We start from the raw sequence: 25,563 nt of genomic DNA, 5'->3' as shown, positions 1-25,563 counted from the left end.
CATGCCATTACGTGTGTATTGAGCATTATGTCATTCAAACGTGCATGTACCCTCCACCCCAACAACCCTCACCCCCCTCCCCCACAACTCCCCCAAACACCCTCACCCCCCTCCCCCCACAACTCCACCAAACACCCTCCCCCCTCCCCCCACAACTCCCCCAAACACCCTCACCCCCCTGCCCCCACAACTCCCCCAAACACCCTTCCCCCCCTCCCCCCACAACTCCCCCAAACACCCTCACCCCCCTCCCCCCACAACTCCCCCAAACACCCTCACCCCCCTCCCCCCACAACTCCACCGAACATGGTGTGCACATCAGTGCTGCATTCGTTCCCAAGTGTCAACAGGGACAGGCTGGCCCTACTTCCCTCCTCCACTACCACCATTGGGGGGTTGCGAGTCTGACCGCCGCAAGGACCGGCTGGACCTGCGCAGGATGGTTGTCTGGTCGGAGCTAGTAGACGAGGGGGTGGCTGGTTGATCTGCTCCCTGTGAGTGACGCATGCTCTCCATCGCCTCAGCAATGCGCGTTAGGACCTGCCTCACAGCGGCCATCTCGTCACATAGGCGCGTCGTGTTGCTGTCCATGGCAGCTTTCATGTCCCTTGACAACACCCGGATCTCCTCCCTGGTCGAGGCAGCCTCGCTCACTTGCCGGGCAACCAGGGCATTGAGCTCCTCCTGGCGCTGGCGTATCAGGCTCATGGTGTCGTCTGCGGCCCTGCCCCTGTTACTCCTCGGCGCAGCTTGCTGCATGTGGCCGACATCAGGTGAGCTCGCCACGGGACTGAATGACCCATCCATTGAATCTCCGGCATGCACCTCATGGATGCTGCCATTGGATGTGTTGCATGGGCTGTGGAGTGGGGACAGCTGGGTGCTGGGTGTACGCTGCCCTTCCGGTGTCGGACATGGGTCGTCCACATCACTCATAGGTGCCGTGGCTGCTGCTTCCCCGACGGAGCTATTGGCTGCGGACGGCGTGCCTTCTGGCACTGGCTCCTGAGTGGTGGGGGTGGGTGGTGGGGGTGCTGCCACAGTGTCGGATGGCATTTCGACCCTTGGTGTGGTCGTTGCGTGTGTGGCTTTTGAACGCTGGGCCACTCCAGATATCCCAGTGCCCCTCGATGTACTGGGCCTGGTGCCTGCATCCTTTCCCTTGGCCTGCTTTTTGGGTGGTGGGGCCTGCGTTGCAGAGTCCAGCTCCTCACTGTCAGAATGTGACCCTGTGGGGGAGCAAGACAGGGATAGCATCAGTGATGGGTCAACGTGCATCATGCATATGTTGTTGTTGCTGCAGTTCTTTGGATTTGGACATCTAGTTTGGGCCTGCAGGTTGTTGGCCAGATGGGTGGGTCATCCGGACATGTGTCAGGGTGACACGTGTGTGAGGTGCTGCATGCATGTGGTTGTGTGGGGATGTGCACGGCATATATGCAGGGTTGTGTACATGTGTGTGTGATGACCCCATCCATTAGCTAATTCCCATTTCACATTTGGGGGAGGGACTCATGCTTAGCATTGCTGTGTTTTGCGTGGTCACTCACCTCCGTCTGACGTTGTTGCTACACCACACTCCATTCGGCCCACTCCCTCGATGGATTCTATGCCAATGGTGCTGGCACATGTCTCCTCCCACTCCTGCATCTTCATCGGGGATCCACCTCCGCCTCCTGTGCCCATGGCCAGATTCCTGTTGGCCGATAAAATGCTGCGTACACGGAGGCGCAGATCATCCCACCGCTTGCGCACGTCCTTTACGGTGCAGGGGTGGAGCCCACCGCACTGACTTTCTGCGCCACCTCAGCCCAGATTTCCTTTTTTCTCAGGAGTGCAGGGCGCCGCATGTCGCTAGAGAAAACTACGTCTGCATTTGCAGCCAGGGTGTCTGCCAGCATTTTCAATTCCACGTTTGAGAAGCGTTCTTTGCGCTGGCGCGCATCGGCTTTCTTTAGGGCCTTGGGCATTGTTTGTTCTTGTGGGATGTGGTTTTGCCAGTCGTGGTGTTGCTGCAGGTCCTGAGTGCAGGGGATGGCAATGGATTGTGTTTTTAAAGATGGCCGCCGGGCTCTTTCCCGTTCCGGTGCGATGACGCTATTTCCGGTTCCGGTGTTTTACGGTGACCGCTAATAGCAGTGACCGCTAACAGCGGTGACCGCTAATAGCGTGCAGCATGAGGGCGGAGGTGCTATCAGCACTTTGGTCGGAGCCGGAAAGGTGCTTTTGCGCCATGGCGGTAGGGTCATTTACCGGCATGGCCCTATGCGCGTGTCCGCTAACTCGTAATGGAAGGCTATTAGCGGTCTCCTACGATGGCGGACACGCTAATAGCGCCATGACGGTAAATCACATTTTTTACCGCCTACCGTGTAATGAGGCCCAATGTATTGTAAAAATAAAGGATTTATTTAAATACAGGTAGGCCCAGATAAATCTAGGGGTTAAGTAAGTACTAACACATTATATGGAATCACAATATAAAACAACACTATACTTGAAAGTACACAGACCCAAGTATGAACCTTATTTGGAACACCTAACAGTAGTTCTAGGGAAGTCAAAACCTTGTTATACACATTTAGTATAGGTCAAGCCTATTCTTTGGGTGTAAAAGACCAATGGTTACTTTTAGGTTACTTTTGGTAATACAAGGACAGTAGGCCCTTCCAGTTGTACAGTGACTCTTGGAACAACTCAGATAAACGGTCAACTGGACAATATACGTTTGGTGAATAGTGAAACACTTATTCTAGGTGCAGTAAAAACCTATAACTACTTTTGTCATAACACACAGTTATACCAGTTGAGTAAAACATAAGGATGTAATGTACCATTACAGATGCTTTGGAAATCAGGGAACCCCAGATTGAGGTAAGCAATAACTCTGGTAACTTGTTTTGGATGGCACACAGCTAACACAAGGTAAGTAAAACCCACTTACTTTAACTTCACAATGAAGGGGAAAGTAAAACCCAATGTCACACTTTACTGAATAGTTATTCTAGGTAGGCAACAACCTAATGTAGACTTATTAAGGACAGGCTAGCAGCAAGTCAGGGGAAGCAAGACCCAGTTGGGGGACACTCATACAGTTATCCTAACAGGACTAACCTGGTGATGCCAACAGTTGGAAGACACTCATACAATTACCCTACAGGAATAATCTGGTGAAACCAACACATTACTTTTGTAAAGAGGCACAACCTAATCACAGGAGAGTAAACTACCTTTACATCTACTTCCTTTTAGACTGGTAAAACAGTGGCTAAGGAAGAAAAGATGTTAACCATACTTTTAAGAATAGTGCATCACACATTCAAGATCAGTAAGAACTTTTGTAACTGTTCACTCTGAGAATTACAGTTACCCACCAACTCTTTACAAGTAAGTAAAACACTTGATTTCTTTTCTAGGCAGAAGTCCCAATCCCTTCAAAGTCTTTCCCTTAGAGCATAAATGTTCTCAGTGGCAGAAGGGGGGTCACTAGGACTAGTGACCAACAGGCAATGTTAGAATAAGTTCTTTAGAAGCAAAAGTCAGAGTTCCTTATGAAAACTGGGCAAACAGGTGAGTACTTTACTTCTAGGGTTAGAAGAGGGTCCTCAATCACAGAAGACACCCCAAAGCTACACAGAAATCCCAACAGGCTTAAGGTAAGTATATACCCAAGCCAACACAGTACCTCAGCAATGAAGACGAGATTGCAGCAGGAGAACTTCAGGGACTGCAGCCAAATACCAGGTCAGTGGATTCCTTGTCCTGGAGACTGAATACAAGACCTCAGAAGGGACTTTGCGGCAGGAATCGATGAAGAAGGCTCTAGGCATGATTTCTCTCATGGCTGAATGCGGTTCTGCGGGTTTGGCGCCTTTTCAAGGAGCACAGAAGAAGACAGAAAATCACAGTTGAATTCTCATCGTTTAAAAGGTCCAGCACTCTTCTGAGGGGACTTTTCGGACTCGATTAGTGTCTCTGGAGATACACCATGATGCCCACGAAGGTTGAGCGAGATTCAGAATTCGGAAGACTGTGCACCGCACAGTGGCTGGAGGTCCCAGGGTATTGGGGTATTTCAAGAACCCAAGGTCGCAGCAACCCGTGGGATGGCTCATAATGCAGGTCTTCTCGAGTCTAGTGGGTCTCACCAGGCTCTAGGTTCGAGTCGTCGTTTTCGGAGACCCCAGTTCGATCGGAACGAAGGGCTGCAGCAGGCTCTGGTTACACAGCAGGCTCTCCGGTCGCTGGAAATCATTCCCGCCTCTTTTCCTTCGTCATCCTCTTCGGTTTTCTGTTCCAGTGGTCGACATCACTTCAGCTTCCAGGTTTCCAGTATTTATCAGGAACTACAACAACACCCTCTGCATTCTCCCCGCATTTTAAAAGAAAGGGGCGTCTGGCTGTCCAATCAGGACAGCCAACCCCCCACTGGGATTTGGCCCAGTTGAAGGAAGGCATAAGGCAAAGGAGGGGGAAGTTTTGGACTCCTCCCCCACTTCCTGTGCTTACAGACTGACTGGAGACTGGGCGGGGTGTCCAGCTCAAACAAAGGAATTTCCGGCCCTGGATGTCAGGGGAAGGAACAAGAAACGACAAGAAACACTAAAATTGCAGAAAAAGAAGACAGGGCCATTTTGGTAAAATGAGCACCCTTAGGTGCCTTTACTGCAGCTGTGATTACAGCCCGCGGTAAAGGTGCACCAAATTAGTAAGAGGTATCACTACCACCAGCCATTAAAGGTTGAAACTTATCATTCACAGTGGACGGGGTGTGACAAACAATCCTTGGGCAGATAAATGTACACAACCCAGTGGATGTATGTTCGCCTCATCACGTAAACACTGTTTTTAGATTGGGTATTTGTCTCTCCCCATGCCAGCACATAGGGGGAGAGAGTGGTTGACGGTCACATTGATGCAAGGCTGAATGGTGCATAACATCTAGAAGTTGTTAGTGTCTCTTCTTATTCTATCCCCTGTTTTTGTAGGCGGCCCAGCAGTGCTACACAGGGACAGAAGAGTCCAGAAGGAAGGGATATTTAGAACTCCAATCTATCCTTTCCTGTCTTCCTACACAGCCTTGCCCCTGTGGGCGTTAAAACCCACAGTAGTTTTTTTCTGAGAGAAATAACTGTGCCCTCAACCATGGTGGTTTTACTCCAAAGAACAGGCTGACTACCTGGCTTTGGAAAACAGACTATTCTTTGGTTACTCTCACTTCAACTTGAATACAGTTGGTAAATGTCCAAACCTTCGTGTTACAAAGCTTGTCACTGTAACAGAATTGTTACAGTTTAAATGTGAAAGGGGATACATTGCATCTCCCCAGCACTCCACATAAGGTGGGGTGTGCTGGTTTTACAGAATAAAATGTAAAAGGGATCCAAAGATCCTTTCTACCCTCGGGAACTGTAGTTCACTCAAAGTTAGCACAAGAAAGTTAAATGGGGAGCCCCTAGGGCAACCCAGCAACAACAGGCACTTATTGACAATAGGTTGTTAGACATGATAACTTTAAAAAGACACTATGGAGAGTCTTAAAAATGACACCCATAAAAAGAGTTAAAGATTAGGTGAGTGTAGAAAAAGGTTCCCACTCACTGAGGTATTAATGAAAAATATCCCACTAGAAAAGCAAAAAGTTCTGGAGTTGAACCAGGAAAGGAAGATTTACCAGCTCTGCGGAAATCTTACCTAACACTAGCGCAGACCTGAAAGTGACATGGGAAACGAAGCTGGAGGCGGCAATGAACACACTCAAAGAATCACTTGAGGTCAAAATAGACGCGGTACAGGTGGACGTTAACTTACTGAGGCAAGATGTAAGGTCAATAGCGGAATGCACAGGCGCGCTGGAAAAGGAAGTAAAAACAAACACGGCTGCCTGTGCGTCACACGCCTCGGAGATCCATGCACTACGGCAACAAGTGAGCAACTTGGAAAATAGAACCGACGAAGCCGAATGAAGCGCACGATGAAATAACATACGCATCGTGGGCCTCCTGGAGGGAGAGGAAGGAACAAACCCCACTGAATACATCAAGACAATGCTGCTGCAAGAAATAGAGGGGGGAGCACTCACTCAAGGATTTGCAGTGGAGAGGGTGCACAGAGCCCTGTCGAGAAGACCCCCTCCTGGCAGCCCCCCCAAGACCAATCATAGCCAAGATATTGAATTATCGCGACAGGGAGAGGATTCTGGAATACTTTCGCAAAGGCGGCACAATGCAAAGGTCTTCTGCGTCCATCACAGCGTACCCAGATTACACACTCCAGGTGCATAGCCGGTGGCTGAACTACAGAACAGTGAAGAAGAGGCTTTGTGAAGCGAGCCTCAAATACATGCTGATGTATCCAGCGAAGTTGAAAGTGTTCCACAGGAACAGGGAAATATTTTATATTTTTTGAGACCCCTTAGGATGCCATGGAGTGGCTGGATACGCAGAACTGCCCAATGGGGACAGATGACAAGAAGGAAGGTGGAATGAAGAAATGAGGTGCTGGCTCCAGAGACTGAGGTTCCGTATAAATTGAGACATTGGGACTGACTATAGACCTGTGCAGTTAGACGAAGGCGGGCAGAACTTGATGAAGCGGTAGTTCGGGAGGTACAGAGGACCCGAATACATACCCCAGTAGATAGTTTAGTTGGGTTACCAGTAGTACGGTAACCCCCTGCTGGGCACCTAGTACCGGGTTAGCCAGGGTAGGGCCAAATGTTGGGATCGTCTGAGATCCAGGGATGGAGCTAGGCTCATTCATGTTTTTATGTATTTTGGGTAAAATGTATATCAAAGGAGTTCTGGTATTGGTAGGCGTCAAGAAGTTAAATTCTTTTTGACTAATAATTCCTTTTTCTAGGGCATCTCTACCGAGGCTTAGAATTTGGTATTGGTAGGATCCCCTTGTAGTTTTATATAAACTTCCTTGTTGTTGAGTTGGTTCATCACTTCGTGATCATATTGAACGGCGTCCCATACTACCACTCCTCCTCCCTTGTCGGCCTTCTTTATGACCACAGATCTGTCTGCTTTAAGATTCTTTAAACTTGCCCAATCTTCTTTTGAGAAGTTGAAACTATGTTTCGAAGATTTGGCTCTATCCTTGCTTTCATAGATTTGATTAAAGTCTCGTAAGACTGCTTTTTCAAAGATAACCGTCTCCTTTGAGATCATGCTGGAAGTGGGAGTACATTTGGAAGGGGGTTTAAAAGGAGTATTCAGTCTATACATACATCTTACTGGGATCCTTAATGGGAATGAAAGAAAAACCTTTCTCAGGAATCGAAATTTTTTTGGTCGTTAAGATCTTATCTAATAGATTATAAACAGCCGAAGGGCAACTTACCTTCTGTAGGATCGCCTTCTTGTATCAAATAGGTTTCCTAATGGTGGGGGCTCTGTTTGTTGAAGGGGAAAAGGAATTTCTTGTGGTGGGTAGGGCTGTAACTGTCCTTGAGGAACAAAACCGTGTTGATAAAAATACAGTGGGTTTTGGAAAAAGGTGTTCTATCTTCCTCTTCTACCACCTCTTTGGTAGCCTCTGTTTCTCTGCCTGTAGCTTTGTTGGTTGCCTCTTCTGCCTCTTTGGCTATTATCTTTGTCGTCTGCCGAAGTGTCAGAAAAAGTAACTTTTGTTCGATTAAATGTGCCCAGTGTATTGTTATCCGGATCTTTCCAGATTGTAGGACCCTGATAATCTACATTTAGATAGGGATATGCCATTTCTTTAGAAATTTGTTTAACATCTTTTATTAATTTTTCCATTTTTTTGGCCAAGTTGGAAGATTATACGAAACAAGCAACAATCATTGAAGAGAGACTGAAAGATAGGGGTTATCCTATCAAACTGCTTAAACAAGCGATGAAACGAGCTAGATATCAACACAGAGATGATCTCATTAAAAAAGACAAAAAAAAAAATTGAGAGATGACCAATTGGTTTGGGCTTTAACGTACAACACACAGCACAACACATTTAAGAAAATCATAGCCAACCATTGACATTTGCTCCGTTTCAATATTCCCAAACCTATTTATGCTTTCAAAAAAGGAAGGAACATAAAAGATTGGGTTTCCAAAGCAGATCGAAATATTGCACAAGAAAAACAAAACAAGCTAACCTCCAACTGGGGCTTACCACCCGTCTTGGGTCATTATCCATGCGGCAGTTGTTCCAACTGTGTATCGACCACAGCAACTACCAACATTAACATAAATGGGAGAAATTGGCTACTCAGGAATCATACAACTTGCCTCAATGCCAATGTTATATATGTGATACTATGCCCTTGTAAAAAAGCATACATTGGAAAAACTTCACGCACAGTGAAACTACGCATTAGTGAACATAAATCAAAAATCAGAACCAAACAACTAAATGCCCCTCTGGTCACCCATTTTTTGGAACGTAACCATAGTGAAGAGAAGATAAAATGTTGTGTCCTTGAGAAAGTCTTTGGCACAGATGCTGCCAATACTGCTAGTTGTCTGTCGCAAAAGGAACAGTGGTGGCTTTACCACACAGTTTTCTAAAAGGGTTGAATCAGCAAGAAGAATGGAATCATTATACCAAATAGAACATTGGTTCATTTACACCTTATAGGAAGATCTATGTAACATTCTTGTACCTTTAAATCTCTCCCCGTTTTTTGTCTAGTGCAGGCGTTTTGGGGCTAATGCTCCATACATTGACTGGGCACATTACGGTCACCTACTGCCATGCCTGTATGGATGTTTGAGAGGGAACCATTGTGACCTCGCCACTCCACCTGGCCGAAAAATAGGAATCCTAATGACCCGCAGCCTGCTACATTTTTATTTACATTTTTATTTAATTTTTAGTTTACTGATACATTCTTTAATTAACAACTTCATTACTTATGGAGCATTGGAGATAAATAATAGACATGCTCCAAATAACACACAAAATTATTAACCAATGGAATTTTTAAAAAACCTTGCCGTCACACCAAGAAACAGCTTTTTGTCCCTTTTTAGTCTCTAGTACACCCTGAGACTACGGATACAAAAAGCATGCCTCTTTTCCCCTTCCGGGTCGAATTTTAGGTACGGGATACAGAGAGGACGGAGGCTACGAGGTAAGTGCGTTTATAGATATAAACAAGACGGCATGCACCTCGCCCATAATTGACTGTAATGGTTACATTCCCCTTTAAATGTTCTTTGTCGGTCCGTTTGCAATCTGCAGATTAATTCGAACAGCCCTCCACGTGTCTAGTAAGGGTGCACTTTTTGAGTTCATTTTCAGCTAACACGGTTTTGCTTTCTGTTATAGAGCAACACTGAAGGTTTACTGAAAAAAGAAAAACAATCATCAGATTATATGCACAACGGGTTTTTTAAGATAACAAAATCCTTAAAATGATGTCTTATTTAAGAAAAGAAAACCGTGCAAGGTATTTTGTCCATACACTACTTTGTTGAAACAATGCTTAGACCAGGAGGAGGTAGCTCAATTAACCCAGCAACCCTTTTGGCCACAGCTTTTCTACTTCTCCCCGCTATGCTAGCGGTTCTCCCGTTTTTCATGCTGTTCCAATTAGTACTATATTTATTTTTTGTGCTCAGTTATCCACAAGAGAATAGTGAACAGCTTATCAGTTTTGTTAAAAAATTGTTTCAAAAAAGCTGTTTACTTTGATCAGGGAGAAAGCATTTTGTCTACATTTTATGCACAGTCAGTCAAGTATGCTCCTGTTACCCCCCCCTTTTCGTTGCTCTTGTGGATCCTAACGTTCACGACTAGACCATGCAAATCTTTAAGACAGAGATTCTTGGAACGTTCTGGAATCTTACCCAGAATGGTTTTTTAATTGATGACTGCACGGTGTCACTGATACTATTCTAACTATTGGCATGCCCCTAAACATTTGAACATTTGTTATAGAGGTTATGCAAAAGATATGCACATTCTGTTTTTTGTGAAGACTCTGACAGAATCCACACTCTAGGCTAATTAGAAAGAGGTGATTTTATTTCTATTTCCCTTTCTTTCTTTGCTTATATAGCGGGCCCGATTAAAATGGGTACATTTTGAGTTCAGAAAATAGTGAACCGAGGTATGAGCCAGACATTGAAAGTCGCTCCCTTATTGTAATGTTGATTGTCAAGAGGAACCTGGAGGGAAGAGACATGAGCTGTTTAAAAGAATGTTATTTTTGTTTGTTTTTAGAAAATAAATGTTCACATATCCTGAAGAAGACATACAGATTTGGTCTGGAGGACAGCTATCAGACCCTGTTGAGTCGAAACTATTGTTACAGTGGAAGTCCTTTATAAATGAGAGAATCATAATTGGGGACACCTAGAGTTGATTACGTTTATAATGTGGACAAGTAATAGTGAACATCATTTGTCACTGAATACATTGTAATTTTTTCCATAACAACATTTTATTGGGTTTTACAGATAATCACAACATCAACAACAATACAGCAATCGATATTCGCATCAGCGTGGTACAGCCAATCGAGCTCTCTGGCAGGGGGAGGTAGATCTTAGTGGTCTGCTCGCTAATGTCCATGAGCTTGTCTATTCGCGATGCTTGAGCAGATGACTGCACTCTGGTTCGGCCTGGTTTGAGACTACAGTTTAATAGAGGGGGCTGCCTTGGAGCCATCTGATTAGTGGAGGCCTTCTGGTGAGGGCCGGGAACTTGGCTGCGTAGTTCATGAATCGGTCCCAGATGTTCAGGGCTCTGTTTAGGGATCCTGAACAGATTGTGGTGACTTTTTCGACCACTGCTATGTCCCAACATTTGGACCACCATAGAGCAACCGAGGGTCCGTCTTTGTTTTTCCACAGCCGGGCCATTGCGATTTTCGCAGCTAGGAGTAGGTGTGTGCATAGACGGGGGAAATGCCCTGAGATTGGGAATGCGTCTCCTGCAGTTTCGCCCAGAAGTATGACCCCCGGGTCCCAGGGGATGAGAGAGCGGTGATTTCCTTGATGTGCTTTATTATCTCTCTCCAGTAGGTCTCTGCCTTTGGGCAGTTCCAGACCATATGAAATAGTGAGCCGGAGGCGGGGCAACCACGCCAGCAGGTTCCGGTGATGATTGGTTTGGCCTTGTTGAGTTGAGCCGGGGTGACATAGTACCTGTAGCAGAGTTTATAGCCGCCTTCCCTGTTTGTGATACACTGGGAACTTTTCTGCAGTCTGGACCATATTTTCTCCCATTCTTCGACCTCTATTTCTCATCCCAAATCCTTCTCCCATTCCAGCATGTACCTTTCTTTTTTGGTGGGATCTGCTCTGTCTAGGAGACGATAGAGCGCAGAGGTTCTGCCTCTTTTAATTGGGGTAGTTAGTGAAAGTTCCAACGCCAATAACTCCTGGAGCATTTTTCCCCGACCCCCACTATTGGACAGCCAATGCCGTATTTGGGCATAGTGGAATCTTTCCCGCTCGTCCACCCCAAATTTTGACTTGCATCTCTCGAATGAGATGGGCATTCCTTCTTCTAGAACATTGCACATTTTCAGTAATCCTCCCTCCCTCCAGGACTGTAAGCTGAGCGGGTACATGCCTGGTGAGAAATCGGGATTGTCCCATATGGTGGTTAGGGGGCCCAGAGCTCCTCGGATACCCCATTTCCGGGCTGCTGCTTTCCAGCAGCAGACTATTGTGGCCGTAGCGGAGAGGGGGGCGCTGTTTATTTGTGGCTTTATGTTTTGGTAGATGTGGGAGTTCTGAGGGTGTGACTGGGCACCAGGCCTCTTTGAGCTGTGTCCATTTCGGGGTGTGTCTCTCTTGTGCCCAGGAGAATGCGTGCGACAGCTGCGCCGCTAGGGTGTATCTGGCCAAGTCAGGAACTCCCAGCCCACCTTGCTCTTTCCCCCGCATCATTATTCGTGTACCGATTCTGGGTTCCCCCTGGCCCCCCAGACAAATTCCTGCATTTTCTTTTGCAGAGCCGTCAGGGCAGGACCCGGTATATGGGTCGGCAATGCTGTGCAGGGGTACAGCCATCTGGGGATTAGATTCATTTTTATGGCAGTAATCGGCCCGAACCAGGAGATTTCGTGGGACTTCCACCTCTTCAGGTCGTTTTGGAGATCTTTAATTAGTTGCAGGAAGTTGCTCGAGTACAAGCGGGATGGGTCGTTGGTGATATTTACCCCGAGGTATTCGATTGTCCCTTTCGACCAAGGGATCGGAATTAGGGGGCTGAGGGTAGTTCTTTCCTGCTTAGGGAGATTTATTGCTAGGGCTGAGGATTTGGCCAGGTTTACTCAAATACATTGTAATTTAATAAGTTTATATGACAACTTTGAGCTCTTTGAACAAATAACTTTTAGAATTGAATGGGATGTATGTAGCATGAATGAATGTGTTATTGAATTGGTATTTACATTTGAATATTTTTTACAATTTGAATTTATGAATTATATTTAATCAGAATGAAATAAAATAATTAATCAGTATTTACAGCTCTAGTCTCTATCTCACTACTTTATTAGCAGTGATCCCATGGACTGCGTTTCTAGGTTTTTTACAATGACTTATTTTGGGAGGGATGAAAAAGGGATACATTTAACAGACTGCTTTTTACTTTGTACCAACTAGTGTAACTACATTCACGCAAATAGACAGGTGTTCATTTCTACCCTGAAAGTTTTAAATGGGCTTGTGTGCTGGAACCTCTCTCCTTTTACTCCATGCTTGTAGTAAGCATGTTCTTGTTCAAGTGCTCCCCATAAAAGAGAAGCTCATAACCGATTCTGTGACTCTACTCTGTCTTAGTGGTGTCATCCAGTGGGTGTGGTTCACAAATCTCCCATATACCGCCTCAGTGCACAGTATCCACTGGTTTGGGGTGGCACCTGGCCCCTTTCACCACCCCTCTGTCAGTCCCCAAGGTGAGGCAGGGCGCTACAACACAGTTTCTCTTTGGGGCCCTCTTGGGGAGCCTCAATAGGGAAACAATTCAAATAGTCGATATTCTCTTGTTTCTAGCCCGGGCGATGGACTACGAAAATATATATGGTTCCAAATCTAGGAACCATCTCATCACTCTGACATTGGTACTCTTGGCCCTAGATAGCCAGGAGAGAGGAGCAGTGGCCAAATGTTTGCCCAGTCAGATAGTGAACGGGCCATTGACTGGCCAATAACTCAAGTTTGACGTTTGACAGTGGAATAATTCTTCTCCAGAGTGAATACATGTATACTGACGGATAGCACAGATTTTTCCACCCCATTCCCATTTTGAGAGACTATAGCCCCAGACATATTCAAGGGGCATTAGTTTGTAATATGAAAGGTTTCTACAAGTCGGCTATTTACAAGGGAGGTTAGCATAATTAACACTGTAACTATCGAAATGCCTTCGGTTTACTTTATTGTGCTTGCTATTTAACCTTTCAGGTTGGTGATGGTCCATCCAAACTGCAAAGTAGCATCTGACCAGGAATAGAAACACTCCTAATTCTTTATTGGTCATCATAGGGGGAAAACGTTGAATACTATTAACTTTGTCACTGAGTGTGTATTGTTCACCCCAGGTACCTAACCAAACAATGGGCCTCATTACACAGTAGACGGTAACCATGGTGCTATTAGCGCCATGGTTGCCGCCGGTATTTTACCGTGTCCGCCTTGGTGGATGGTGGAATTACCGCCCTACTCCAAAGTGAGCGGGGGCGGTAATTCCCCATTCACCAAGGCCCTTCCCCATTCCCATTTTTGCCCCCTTATGGCATAATGGGAATAGGGAAGGCGCTAATTATGGTACCGCAAATTGCGGTACGGTAATTAGCACCAAGGTCCCTTTGCGGCACCCTACTTTAAGGGCTGGTAAAACCAGCTGTTAAAGTCGGGTCCCGCAAAGGGAACTCGTAGTAAGGTGGTAAGGGTTAACGGTCACCGGTAGCATTACCGGTGACCGTTAAACCTTACCGCCTTCCATGTAATGAGGCCCAATGTCAGATGACAAATAATCGGATTTGCCCTAAACCCAGTTTAAGAGTTTTTGCTATCACATATAGGTAGCCAATGCGCCCTTGCCAGTTCTTGCTAGGACTATCACCATTATTTACACTGTGGAAAACCCCTGGTGAGGCGCCAGGGCTGTATCCATCACTTTCTGGAAGATGGAGGGTGCTCCACGCAGGACAAAAGAGAAGGCTGCAACATCCATGGTGTAGATCAACAATTCATTCAATCAGTTCATCATTATGTGGCATTCCAACAAGGTTGGAACCTCCAAGTCCGGTCCGGTTTCTGGACAGTACAATCTGGGAGCTTATTTGTGAAGGAACAATGACACCCAAATCTACCATCTTCCATACATCTGTCTCAACAGCCTACCTTCTAGCCTCCAACAGGCAATAGGGTCATAGGAAGACACATTTTCAGGGTGGTGTCTATTCTATGCACACACACTCATGCTTGCCCTAGAATATCTATTAACACTTTGGCACACTGTTAAAGGAAGTCCTCTATGCCTTGGGACAGTGGAGGCGACAGGCGGTCTGGAAATCAGCCCTTGTTGGATAGCCGGTAGCTTCTGTGACTGCCCCTTGCCCTCGTATGGGAACTGTGATGAATCTGGAGGTTTTGTCCCTTCTGCCTTGGGGGTGAGAGAGCATCCCCATTGAGGCTAGGGAGGTGAGCCAACCAACCAAAACCCTCTCTCGCGGGTTGGGAAAGTGGGACCTCCCTTCAAGGGGACAAGGGCTCCCATTCAATTAAGGAACTTCCTACAACTAAGACACTTTCTGCATTCATGGGAAACCGAGAAACTGATCTTAACATTCAACTGTGGGATACAAAATAACGTTGAAAGTTCCTTCAGATGCTTGGCTCAAGAGAGTAATTTTTGTTTGGCAGAGCAGGTGAGAGCAGCTTTGGTCCTCTGGGGTTTGTGTTTTTGCTTTTTAAATTATAATCGAATTAGCGCTTCAGTGCTGTGGTTTTTCCCTTCCTTCCCTCCCTCCCTCCAACCACCACTGCCTCCATTTATGTGTTCCCAATCCCGCCCTCCTCTCAGCCCGTCTTCCTCCCCTAATAGGCTACATATCTGGTCTTAACTGACCTTCTCAAGGCAGCCCTCTGCCCGTGCAGCCCCTGTGGCTAAGGGCTCCTAGGCAAAGGGAGGCTCCCACTGAGGCGGCTACCTTTCGCTTCTGCAGGTGTCAGCAGGGGAAGCCATCAACCGGCAGCGACTTCTCAGGTAGGAGTGGCCTGGGTCAGGAACAGAGCCTCACTCTACCCTGTAAACCTGGCCACATAGCAGACTCTCAGTCTTGGGTGTGTTTTTCTCCGGTATTTAAAAAATTGCATTGTGAAACCTAGGCCTTTTTCCCTCAACTTACAGGATTCTCAGACTTGGGTGTGTTTTCTCTGGTATTTAGAAATGTGCATTTGAAAATTTTACCATTCTGTGGTTCAGCCTCCTAGCATTGCATCCATCTAGCGAATCTATCTACCATTATCCTAGCCACTATCATCTTGTCCAATTGTCTACTTGTCTCCCTCTGTCTAGTCTGCTTGCACCCCCCTCCCACACCATTTCTCTTCTCTCCTCTCCCTACCTACTCTATGGTTCTCTCTGTCTCTCCTATCTTTTCAAACTGCTTCTCTATTGACTATCCTACTCTCCTCACTAAATCTGGTAGGAAGAAGTTTAAAAAGGACATGCTGATCTCCAACCCAGGCCTCCCTATCGCTGATGCCTATACCAGTGCCTCCTCCAGGCAACCCTCACCGACATCCTCTGTCTTTCCCTTGCCAGACCTATGTACGCTACATATGGCCTCTGTGCTCTCGCCTTTCCCTTCTCCCATTAATGGTGGCACCCGGTGGGAGATCACCATTAACGTTTACCTGACTGGTACAGTCTTGGTCCAGGGCCCTCAGGCCAAACTTCTACTCTTTGATAGACGCTTCCCGCGCCTCATCAATTTCCTGTCTTCTCCTGCTGTCGCCTCTCTTCCCCCCACGGCTTCCTTGCCTCCCCCCTGCTGTCTCCTCCTTGGCTACATTGCCCGCTCCTTCTTCCTCTTCTGTCCCTCCTCGGGCTTCTTCTACACTTCCGCAGGGTATACCTCTGATGTGTACCCCTCCCCAGAAGTCTTTTAAGGATGGCAACCTTCTCTATATTGCCACTCTCAATTCTCGCTTAGCTGCCAAACAGTCCTCTGACATCTGCCGCCTCCTGGAAGAACTTGACCTCAATGTCCTCGTTCTCACCGAGACATGGTTCACGGCCAGCTCTGTCACGAGCTTTGACACTTTCCTCCCCGACGACTACAAGTCCTCTCCGCGCCCAGGTCCAACCGCTCTGGAGGTGGTGTAGCCCTGATTTTTCCTGAGTGGATTCCTGCCTATGTCTTTCCTACGCAGGCCTACTCTTCTTCCGAATGCCTCGTCTGCAGGCTCTCTCTCACCTAGCCATTCCATTACTGTGGCTATTATCAATTGGCCACCTGGTCAGATCTCCTCCTTCCTCTCTGAGTGGGCGGATCTCTCCTCTTCCCTCCTGGTCTTGACCACTCAACTCCTCCTTCTTGGAGACCTTAACATCCACCTGGATGCTTCCTGTCCTTCCTCTGGACTCTTTCACAACCTTTGCCACTCTCTCTCACTCTCCATCCTCCCCTCTGGCCCGACTCAATCTGTATGGCACACTCTGGATGTTCTGATCTCTACAGACTTACCTCTTTCGATCCCTCTCACCACTCCTCTCTCCTGGAGCGATCAGTTTCTCCTTTCCTCCCAGCTCACTCTCTCCACCCCTGAGGCCAAGCCAACCCCAGCACTGCCACCTACCTCTCGGTTATCCAACCCATGAAGCGTGTGAACAGCCCTCTCCATGCTCCACTCTGCTATCTCTGATACTCTTGATGTTCTTGCCCCTGTCATGAGGATCGGCTTGATGCCCAAAGCCAAGTGCAACTCCTGGTATGACTCGGACCTCACCACCCTTAAACTGCCAAAGTGCAGGGTGGCTGAGAGGAAGTGTGTGCTCCCAGTACATCCTCTGACAAACTGGCCTGTCGCCAATAACAGATCTCTGTCCACACCAAGAAGAGAGCCCACATCCAAGTCCGCTTCTCTACGGCATCTAACAACTCGGCGAACTCTTTAAAAACTGCAAGGAGCTAGCCAATCCTGCTGCAGTCTCTATCTCTCCTTTTGCCTTCCACACCCTCTACAAGGCCCTGGCTTCTCTGTCCTCTCCCTCTTCCTCTCACCCTGCCCACTCTACTCTCTGCTCTTCCTCTGGCCCTTTTTCGGCCACCTCTCCTCCCTCCTTCTCTTCCTTTCCCCTGTTCTCCCCAGATGAGGTTTCTAGACAAGTCCAATCTATGAAAGTCTCATCAAAACAGGTTCACCCCTGTTCCTCCAAAACCATCAAGGACCACATTGACACCTTGGCCCCTGCTCTGGCTGACTTTTGCAACCACTCCTTCGCCACTGGGGTCTTCCCACCCCCCTGAAGCACTCCCTTGTGCACCCTCTTCTTAAGAAACCCTCTGCCGACCTTTCCTGCCCGGCTAACTATCGCCCAATTTCCATCACTCCTGTCCTGGGCAAACTCCTGGAAAAGCTGGCTATCGCCCAGCTTATTCTTCACACTGAATCTGTTTTGTCTCAATGACCATCAATCTGGCTTCAAAGCTGCTAGAAGCACAGAAACTGCTCTCATGAACCGTGAAGACCTGCACTCCAACCTTGATTCCTACACCCCCTGCACCCTCATCTTATTTGATCTCTCTTCTGCCTCTGACACGGTCAATCATGCCATCCTGCTCAACCGTCTCTGTGATAACCTGGGTATCACCGATCAGGCCCTGGCTTGGCCGTCCTCTTTCCTCTCCAATCAACCCTCTCAGGTCCAACTTGGGTCCTTCCTCTCATCTATCCCTATCTCTACCTGTGGTGTGCCCCAGGGGTCTAACCTCTCTGCCTGGCTGTGCAACCAATACCTGGCACTTCTTGGCCCCCGCATTTCTGCTCTCTGCCCCAACTTTCAGTGCTATGAGGATGACAACTCATTTTTAGGCTCCCTTCCGCCACTTCTTCTCCATTTCTCTTCTCTGTCTGTCTGTCTGTCTGCTATCCAGGAATGGTGTGCCGCCAATGATCTCTGCCTTAATGCCAGTAAGACTGAGATGCACCTCATCGGTACACCTGCTCCCTCCTTTCCTGTCACTCTCTGGTCTGCCTCTCTTGGCCCTCTTCCTGCTCCCACCTGTGAGGCTAAAAACCTTGGGGTCATCTTCGACTTCACACACTCTGTCTCTCCTCACATTTCCGACATCTCTAAGAAGTCACACTACCAGCTGCACCTCCTCAGAGGTATTCTTCCTTTCCTCTCCTTCCCCCAGAAGCTCACGGTCTCCAGAGCTCTGGTTCTCTCTAGGCTGGACTACTGCAACAACCTCTTTCTAAATCTGCCACTCTCCACTCTCTGCAACTCATCCAGAACAGGACTGCGAGACTTGTCCTTGGCCTCAAGCCCAGGAATCCTATCTCTCCAGGACTGAAATCTCTGCACTGGCTCCCAGTGGCTCTGAGGATTAAGTTCAAAACCCTCTGCATTGTCCACAAGGCCTTCTGGGGCATGCAGCCTCAATATCTTCAACTCTCTTCCTAAATATCTTGCTTCTCATCTGGCTACCCTCTGATCTCGGGCACAGGTTACCTCCCAGCCAGTTGCCCACCTGCACTGCCCCCTTGCAATCCTGCACTCAAGGACTGTTTTCTGTATCCCTACACCCCTGATGTCTGCCCTTATCCTTGTGCTTGCCACCAGCTGGCCGTACTTTATTGTCTTATTTATTTTATCTATATTTTTTACGGTTATCTTATGCACTGCTCCCTCCCCCATTCCCCCCGCACTCTCGAGATCGCAATGTCACCTGGCCTAGTAAAGATCGCTGTCTCTGTCTTCTCTCTGTTCCCCCTCTCTTTCCTTGTCTGAAACACGTGTGTATAGGTGGGTGACAAATGCCATGTCATATCAATGCTGGTCCTCTGTGAGCTTGACAGCTGCACATCAACAACACACCCCTTTGATGACATGGAGCGAGAATAAAAGCACTATTCCCCTGGAAGCAATACACATAGGCGAGACTCCAATATGTGGACGTCATTGAGAAGGGAAGCTATGCTGCACAGAAAAGCCAGATGTAGCTTGGAGAGGAACCGGAGAGAAAGCAACACATCGCCGACTGGGCAGTGCGGAGTAGGCAAGGCCAAGGCTGAGCTTAGCTGGCCTTATTTGGAAGCATGACCACTAAGAGGCCGTGGTGGGCCAAGGAAACAATACCGAACCCAGAGAACAAGAGGAGAATGAGGCCTCCACTTGCACAGAAGGAAGAGAGCAGTAGAGACTAGCTGAGAAGAGCGGAGTGGCAAACCCGCTAACATCCATAAGAACATCAGGAAGCAATGTAGAACGCTGCCAACACCTTGCTGCAGCAAACCCTGCAACAGAGAAGGTACACAAGTTGCTCATAGTGGAGGGGGTGAAGAAACGAAAGTGAAAGTGGGAGAAGGAAGGAATATCCGAAATCCCTATGAGGGGCATCAAGGCCCATAGAGAGCGAAGCGAACAAGTAATAAGAGTTACTGGAGCCCAAGAAACCCGAATAGTGCAACCAGCAAAGGGCTCACTGCAACTCCCGAAAATCAAGAGATGCTTATAATGAATATGGGACTCCTATATCCCTGAGAGATAAGCGGAAAATTGGGACAGAGAAACCCAAGAGAGAATGAAGCAATTAACAATATAGGTTACCGGAGCACAAAAAATCTGAAGCTTATAATCAGGTAAACGGCTTGCAGGAATGCAAGATAATTGAGAGACATATATAAAGAGAGATTACCAATACCCCTGGGAGAGAAGGGAGACACTGGGATCAAGAAACCCCAAGTAGGAGTAAGAGGGATCTCCTATACCAAAGAGAAATAAATGAAACATTGAAATAAAGGAATCAAAGGGGGTTCAAGGAATCTAATTGGTATACACTTCCAGAAGGCTTACCGACCCCCACCCCCAAGAGTTGAGAGACCCATATAGGAAATGTGGGTTATACATAACAGAGAGAAAAGGGAGAGACTGAAACACAGAGTTCCAGAGAAACCCAAGAAAGCTATATATGGTAATCGGACAAACGCCCCCATGAAACACCTGAGGCCTAAGAGAGAAACACAAAGAGGGGGAACCAATACCCCTGGAAAACAAGTGAGGGTTTGTCACAGAGTAAACCAAGGGAGCCCGAGTAGCCCGGGAAGATAAGTGAGAAACAAATACAAGGGGAATCAAGAAACAAGTAAGATGTGAACTAAGTGGGGAGAAACCCACGCAAGTGGTAGAAAGGGATTCAGGAGATCTCCCTCAACTCGGGATAACTGGGAAAGTTGATCTTTTTGGAACTTGTGACTACATTTACAAAACAAGATGTTTGGAACCTTTAAACTAGTGAAAACTGTTTTCTGTTGAAAAGCCTTGGACCTGAAACCAGGCGGGATTTCTGGAAAACCTATGAAAGGTCGGGTGAGCAACTGACGACAGGACATACTGCCCTACTATCTGTTATGTTATGTGGTAGGGCTAGTTTAGATGATAGGTTTTGGACAGAGGGCTATATTTGTTATTTTGACAATTGACAAGCACTTTTAGTGTCATTTATTAGGAAGGGAACTCGCCTTTAAGCAGTAGGGTCACAAAGGCATTTTATTTAAGTTAAATAAAACCTTTTAAGAACACATCTGGTCCAAGTCCTTCTTCTGACCTGCCACAGAATCCAGCATGGTAGTCTGTGGAGCCCCTCTATACCTTTTCCAGGCCTAGTGTACTAGCTCAGGTGGCACCTCAGGTAGGCAGGCTATTTAAGAAGGGTTACCAACAATGGCACACATAGCCATAATGGGAAAGGCAGTGGCAGCAAGACAATCTCCATATCACTGCCTCCAAGGTCTGGCAATGGGCCTGGTAAAACACCTGAGATTTCATGAGTTAGGGGCAAGTAGAGGCAGGTTATCAAACTGCACAATAGGAGCTCAACCTACTATAGCATAATGCCTACTTTGGCGCCAAACGTTTTTAATATTTACTTATTAGGCAACAAACAGTTAGAGTTGATTTTATTACCCACTTGTTTTTTTTGTAAACCCATCGTACTCTCGCAATTGATGGATAACTGGGTGAGAGAGGTTGTGTTGAAATTGATGGAATCCTTTTTGATGGCAAAAACAAAGAGGTGATGGCTGGAAGGTTTAGAATTAATCTTAACCACTGGCAATGCTCTGGGCAACCCTCCAGACCACCGTTCTTCGCCTGCCAAGCCATTACAGAAGGGAAATACCATATGCAAATCAGGCTTGGCCCCACCCCAAAAGGGGCAGTCCAGCCCGAACTGCTAGGCCACATCCCCTCTGCACGAGACCACAAGCATCCCCAAACATGTTTCGCCCTTGTTGGGGCTCATCAGTGAGGAGTAGCTTGGGTCTCTAGGCCCAGCAGGCACGGGACCCACGTCTGGGCATACCCGTCCCACTCGGGGTGACATAGCAAAAACAAAGAGGTGATGGCTGGAAGGTTTAGAATTAATCTTAACCACTGGCAATGCTCTGGGCAACCCTCCAGACCACCGTTCTTCGCCTGCCAAGCCATTACAGAAGGGAAATACCCCTTTTGTAATGGCTTGGCAGGCGAAGAACGATGGTCTGGAGGGTTGCCCCGAGCAATGCCAGTGGTTAAGATTCAGTCTAAACCTTCCAGCCATCACCTCTTTGTTTTTGCTTTGTCACCCCGAGTGGGACGGGTATGCCCAGACGTGGGTCCCGTGCCTGCTGGGCCTAGAGACCCAAGCTACTCCTCACTGATGAGCCCCAACAAGGGTGAAACATGTTTGGGGATGCTTGTGGTCTCGTGCAGAAGGGATGTGACCTAGCAGTTCGGGCTGGACTTCCCCTTTTGGGGTGGGGCCAAGCCTGATTTGCATATGGTCTTTCCCCTTTTGTAATGGCTTGGCAGGCGAAGAACGATGGTCTGGAGGGTTGCCCCGAGCAATGCCAGTGGTTAAGATTCAGTCTAAACCTTCCAGCCATCACCTCTTTGTTTTTGCTTTGTCACCCCGAGTGGGACGGGTATGCCCAGACGTGGGTCCCGTGCCTGCTGGGCCTAGAGACCCAAGCTACTCCTCACTGATGAGCCCCAACAAGGGTGAAACATGTTTGGGGATGCTTGTGGTCTCGTGCAGAAGGGATGTGACCTAGCAGTTCGGGCTGGACTTCCCCTTTTGGGGTGGGGCCAAGCCTGATTTGCATATGGTCTTTCCCCTTTTGTAATGGCTTGGCAGGCGAAGAACGATGGTCTGGAGGGTTGCCCCGAGCAATGCCAGTGGTTAAGATTCAGTCTAAACCTTCCAGCCATCACCTCTTTGTTTTTGCATCCTTTTTGATGGACCATGTCCAGAGGGTTACACTTCCTCCATAAATACTCAAGAGATACTCCTCCGCTGTAATATACTCCAGGGATCAGCCTCAGCAACTTTGTTTCAAGCCTATGGAAAGGAAGTACACTGCTTATTCCAAAAATGTAAAAATGCTGACTTGGTGAAAGGGTTTCCTCATCCATGCTGTGGAATTTGGAATAAGCGTCCCTGCTCTTTGAGGGTTTTATAGGTTTAAAACAAATTTAGGGGACAACCAAAGACCATCCTCTTCACCCATTAATGTTCAATCACTAGAGGTGGTGTGCCTAACTGTTTAGAACATAAAGGATGCCTTGCAGCTATAGTAACACTCTACAAGAATAACATCATACTATCTAATCGGAAAACTGGCCCAGGAAATGCTGGTTAGATAGTTCAACAAGTTTAGACATTGCGACTGAGATCTTGTGGAAGAAACTGGTTTCAACTCTGGCAGCTTTTCATGCATTAGTTTCCCAAACACATACAGCTATTACACTTATTTATGTTTCACATGAACTAGGTTATCACTGCCTCTCAAGATAAATGAACTGCAGCTCTGAAGAGCAGTACTGCATGCTTTGCATGGAGGTAAACAGAAGCTACACATGGAACCGTTTGAATCCTTCAAGGCAGGATACAGGTTTTGCCCCCATCACAGTTCTACAACACACAAAATGCAGTAAAGTTGTAATGTCAGGAGATACACTATTTTAAGTCAGCAATTGATAGGCTGGCCCTCAGAAATGGTGTGTAGGGTCCTTTTTATTGAAATGATTGTCCTTGCTACAGAAATGCCTGTTAAGCAAGTGGGAAAGTCCAACGGCACACTCCTCATGCAGAAAGATCTAAAGGAGGCTTGCCTTCACTCATGAACTAGAATTGAGTCTTGGTATGAAGCCAGAAGTTCAAAGACCAGAAGCTCTGCCAGGTAGATCTCCATTGTTGGCTGCAATGGCAGATGCACACCCAGATAAACTCTTTACAGCCGGGAAATTGAAATGGTTCAGGGAGACCTATGCCTATGTGTATATAGTGGGGTGTATTTATGGGGGTCAACTTCTTCGGTATGACAACCTCTTTAAATAAACAATGGAGAGGTGTTGCGCAAGTGTGAAATGGTAATCGGAGGAAACACTGCCCCACCTCCGAGGTTAGATATGAGTTTGTTGTATTCACACAAACTGTGCCCACATTTTTGGTTTGCTTTCAAGTTGAGTATTTTATGAGTCACACAAAATTGTGAGTATAAATCATAAATTTCCCAATGGAGCGCCCTTGTTGATGACACGCGTTTCAGCTCTTTCCTGAGCCTTTCAAATCAGGGCATATCACACGTTCACATACATTCAGTTGGAGAAGATTCCATGTTGAATTTGTGTTTGGATTTGGATTCGTTGAAATTCCCGGGTTTAATTCCCACCTGCAAATTGCTAGTTTCCGTCTCTGCGCGTCGGCTTCAATAATGTGAGAACCTGTGTACATAGGCAGGCGATTTCTGGGCTGTAGGTACATTACGTCATTAAAACAAAAAAGTGATAGCTGGAAGGTTTTGAATGAATCATAACCTCTGGCACTGCTCTGAGCAACCCTTCAGTCCATTGATTTCTAGCTTTCAAGGCCATTACAGAAAGGTTATCATATGCAAATCAGGCCTGCCCCACCCCTAAAAGGCAGTCCAACCCACACTGCAGTCTGAAAGCCAATTGTCGAGGGCTGCCCAGAGCAAAAGACAGAGGTTAGGAGCCATCCAAAGCCTTCCAGATATCACTTCGATTCTGCACAGAAGGGACAGATCTGTCTAGATGTGGGACCTGAGGTTGACTTGCTTGGAGAGCCTAACTATACCTCACTGATCAAGGCCGATGAGCCTGAAACATGTCTGGAGTTACTTGTAGTCTCACACAGAAGGGGTGTTGCCTTGCAGTTCGGCTGGACTTATTTATTTTATTAGACATTTGCATGGTGCCTATACACAAGTGTTTTCAGGCTGCCCATTTTGGGGTGAGACCTTGCTTGACTTGCAAATGCTCTTTCCCCTTCTGTAATTGCATGGTCGGCTGAAATACAATGGGTTTCCCAGAGAAATGCCAGAGGCTATGATTCATTCAAAACCTTTCAATAAGCACATTTGTTTTGCCCTGGGGGTAGGAGACTCAACAATTTAGGACCTTACCCAAAAGGCTCCACCTAAGAGAGTACGTACAGAGTATGCAAGGGAGGAAACGATGCAAGGAGGAAACGCAAACTGTGTGTCGAAAGAGACATAATATGTTGTGTGGAAGTTAAGATTACTTATCCTTTTTTCCTGATCTACATACAGCGACTACCATTAAAAAAAGTGTTGAGAAAGACTACTTTAGCCAAGAATGCACTATTAAAGACTACACAATATTTGTGCTCTCAGCAGAAAGTAATAAAATGGAGTCAAGGCCATTTAAGATGTTATATGCACAGGGTGTAAGAGCTGCAAGTAGCCCAACTGGCAGGGATGTAAGATTTTCAAATGACTGCTCTGTTGCCACTGAAAGTAAAATCTTCAAAAGCTTGAAATCCACATGTGATTAAACTACGATAAGCAATTTAACACGCAGATGAAGAACAGGTACTCACATGCCAAGCTCCACCCGGTGGCCCTTTGCCAAGCACCAAGTGGGGGATGTAATGCTGTTGCTCCAATTTCCACTGCAAAACGGATGGGTAGTTATACCCAAAATCGGCATCCGGATGTAGCAGTGTATCAAACAATACCGCAACTGGATTTGATGAGCGACCTTCAAGTCCCTCAGATAGGTATTCTAAATCCTAAAGACAAAAAAAGAACATTTTATGAAAGCAAAGGGTTTCAGTTTTAAATCTCAAGCACATTAAGGTTTCCTCGAAATTACGAACAGTGGAGTAAATTAGGTTCTTATTTTGTGTGAAACAATAAATCATCCCATTGTAAACGTAGATTTTTCAGGCACTTCCCTCGAACCTCACCCCTCTACCTCCCCAAACAAATTTTAAGCAAATACTTAGAACAGAAATGTGTTGCTAATGTTTGAGCCAATACCATAAACCAATGCAAAGACATCAGGGAAAGCCTCCCATAATATTTTAGCTTTCTT

General features: G+C 46.8%; 2 protein-coding genes across 3 annotated transcripts in view; one reads left to right on the top strand and one right to left on the bottom strand.

The window, feature by feature from the left end:
- OSGIN2 (oxidative stress induced growth inhibitor family member 2) overlaps positions 1–25,563 on the bottom strand; it is a 265,522-nt gene that overhangs the window by 92,203 nt on the left and 147,756 nt on the right. For both annotated transcript variants that reach the window (XM_069621321.1, XM_069621320.1), the window contains exon 4: positions 25,067–25,258. In XM_069621321.1, the coding sequence (XP_069477422.1) occupies positions 25,067–25,258 (192 nt within the window). The remainder of the gene's footprint in view (positions 1–25,066; positions 25,259–25,563) is intronic.
- The window catches only part of LOC138497699 (uncharacterized), a 192,391-nt gene that overhangs the window by 43,871 nt on the left and 122,957 nt on the right, over positions 1–25,563 (top strand). The window lies entirely within an intron of this gene.

The sequence above is a fragment of the Ambystoma mexicanum genome, chromosome 5q, assembly GCF_040938575.1.
Source record: "Ambystoma mexicanum isolate Mex_15411 chromosome 5q, UKY_AmexF1_1, whole genome shotgun sequence".
NCBI lineage: Eukaryota > Metazoa > Chordata > Amphibia > Caudata > Ambystomatidae > Ambystoma > Ambystoma mexicanum.
This window is presented reverse-complemented; position numbering and strand designations above follow the sequence as displayed.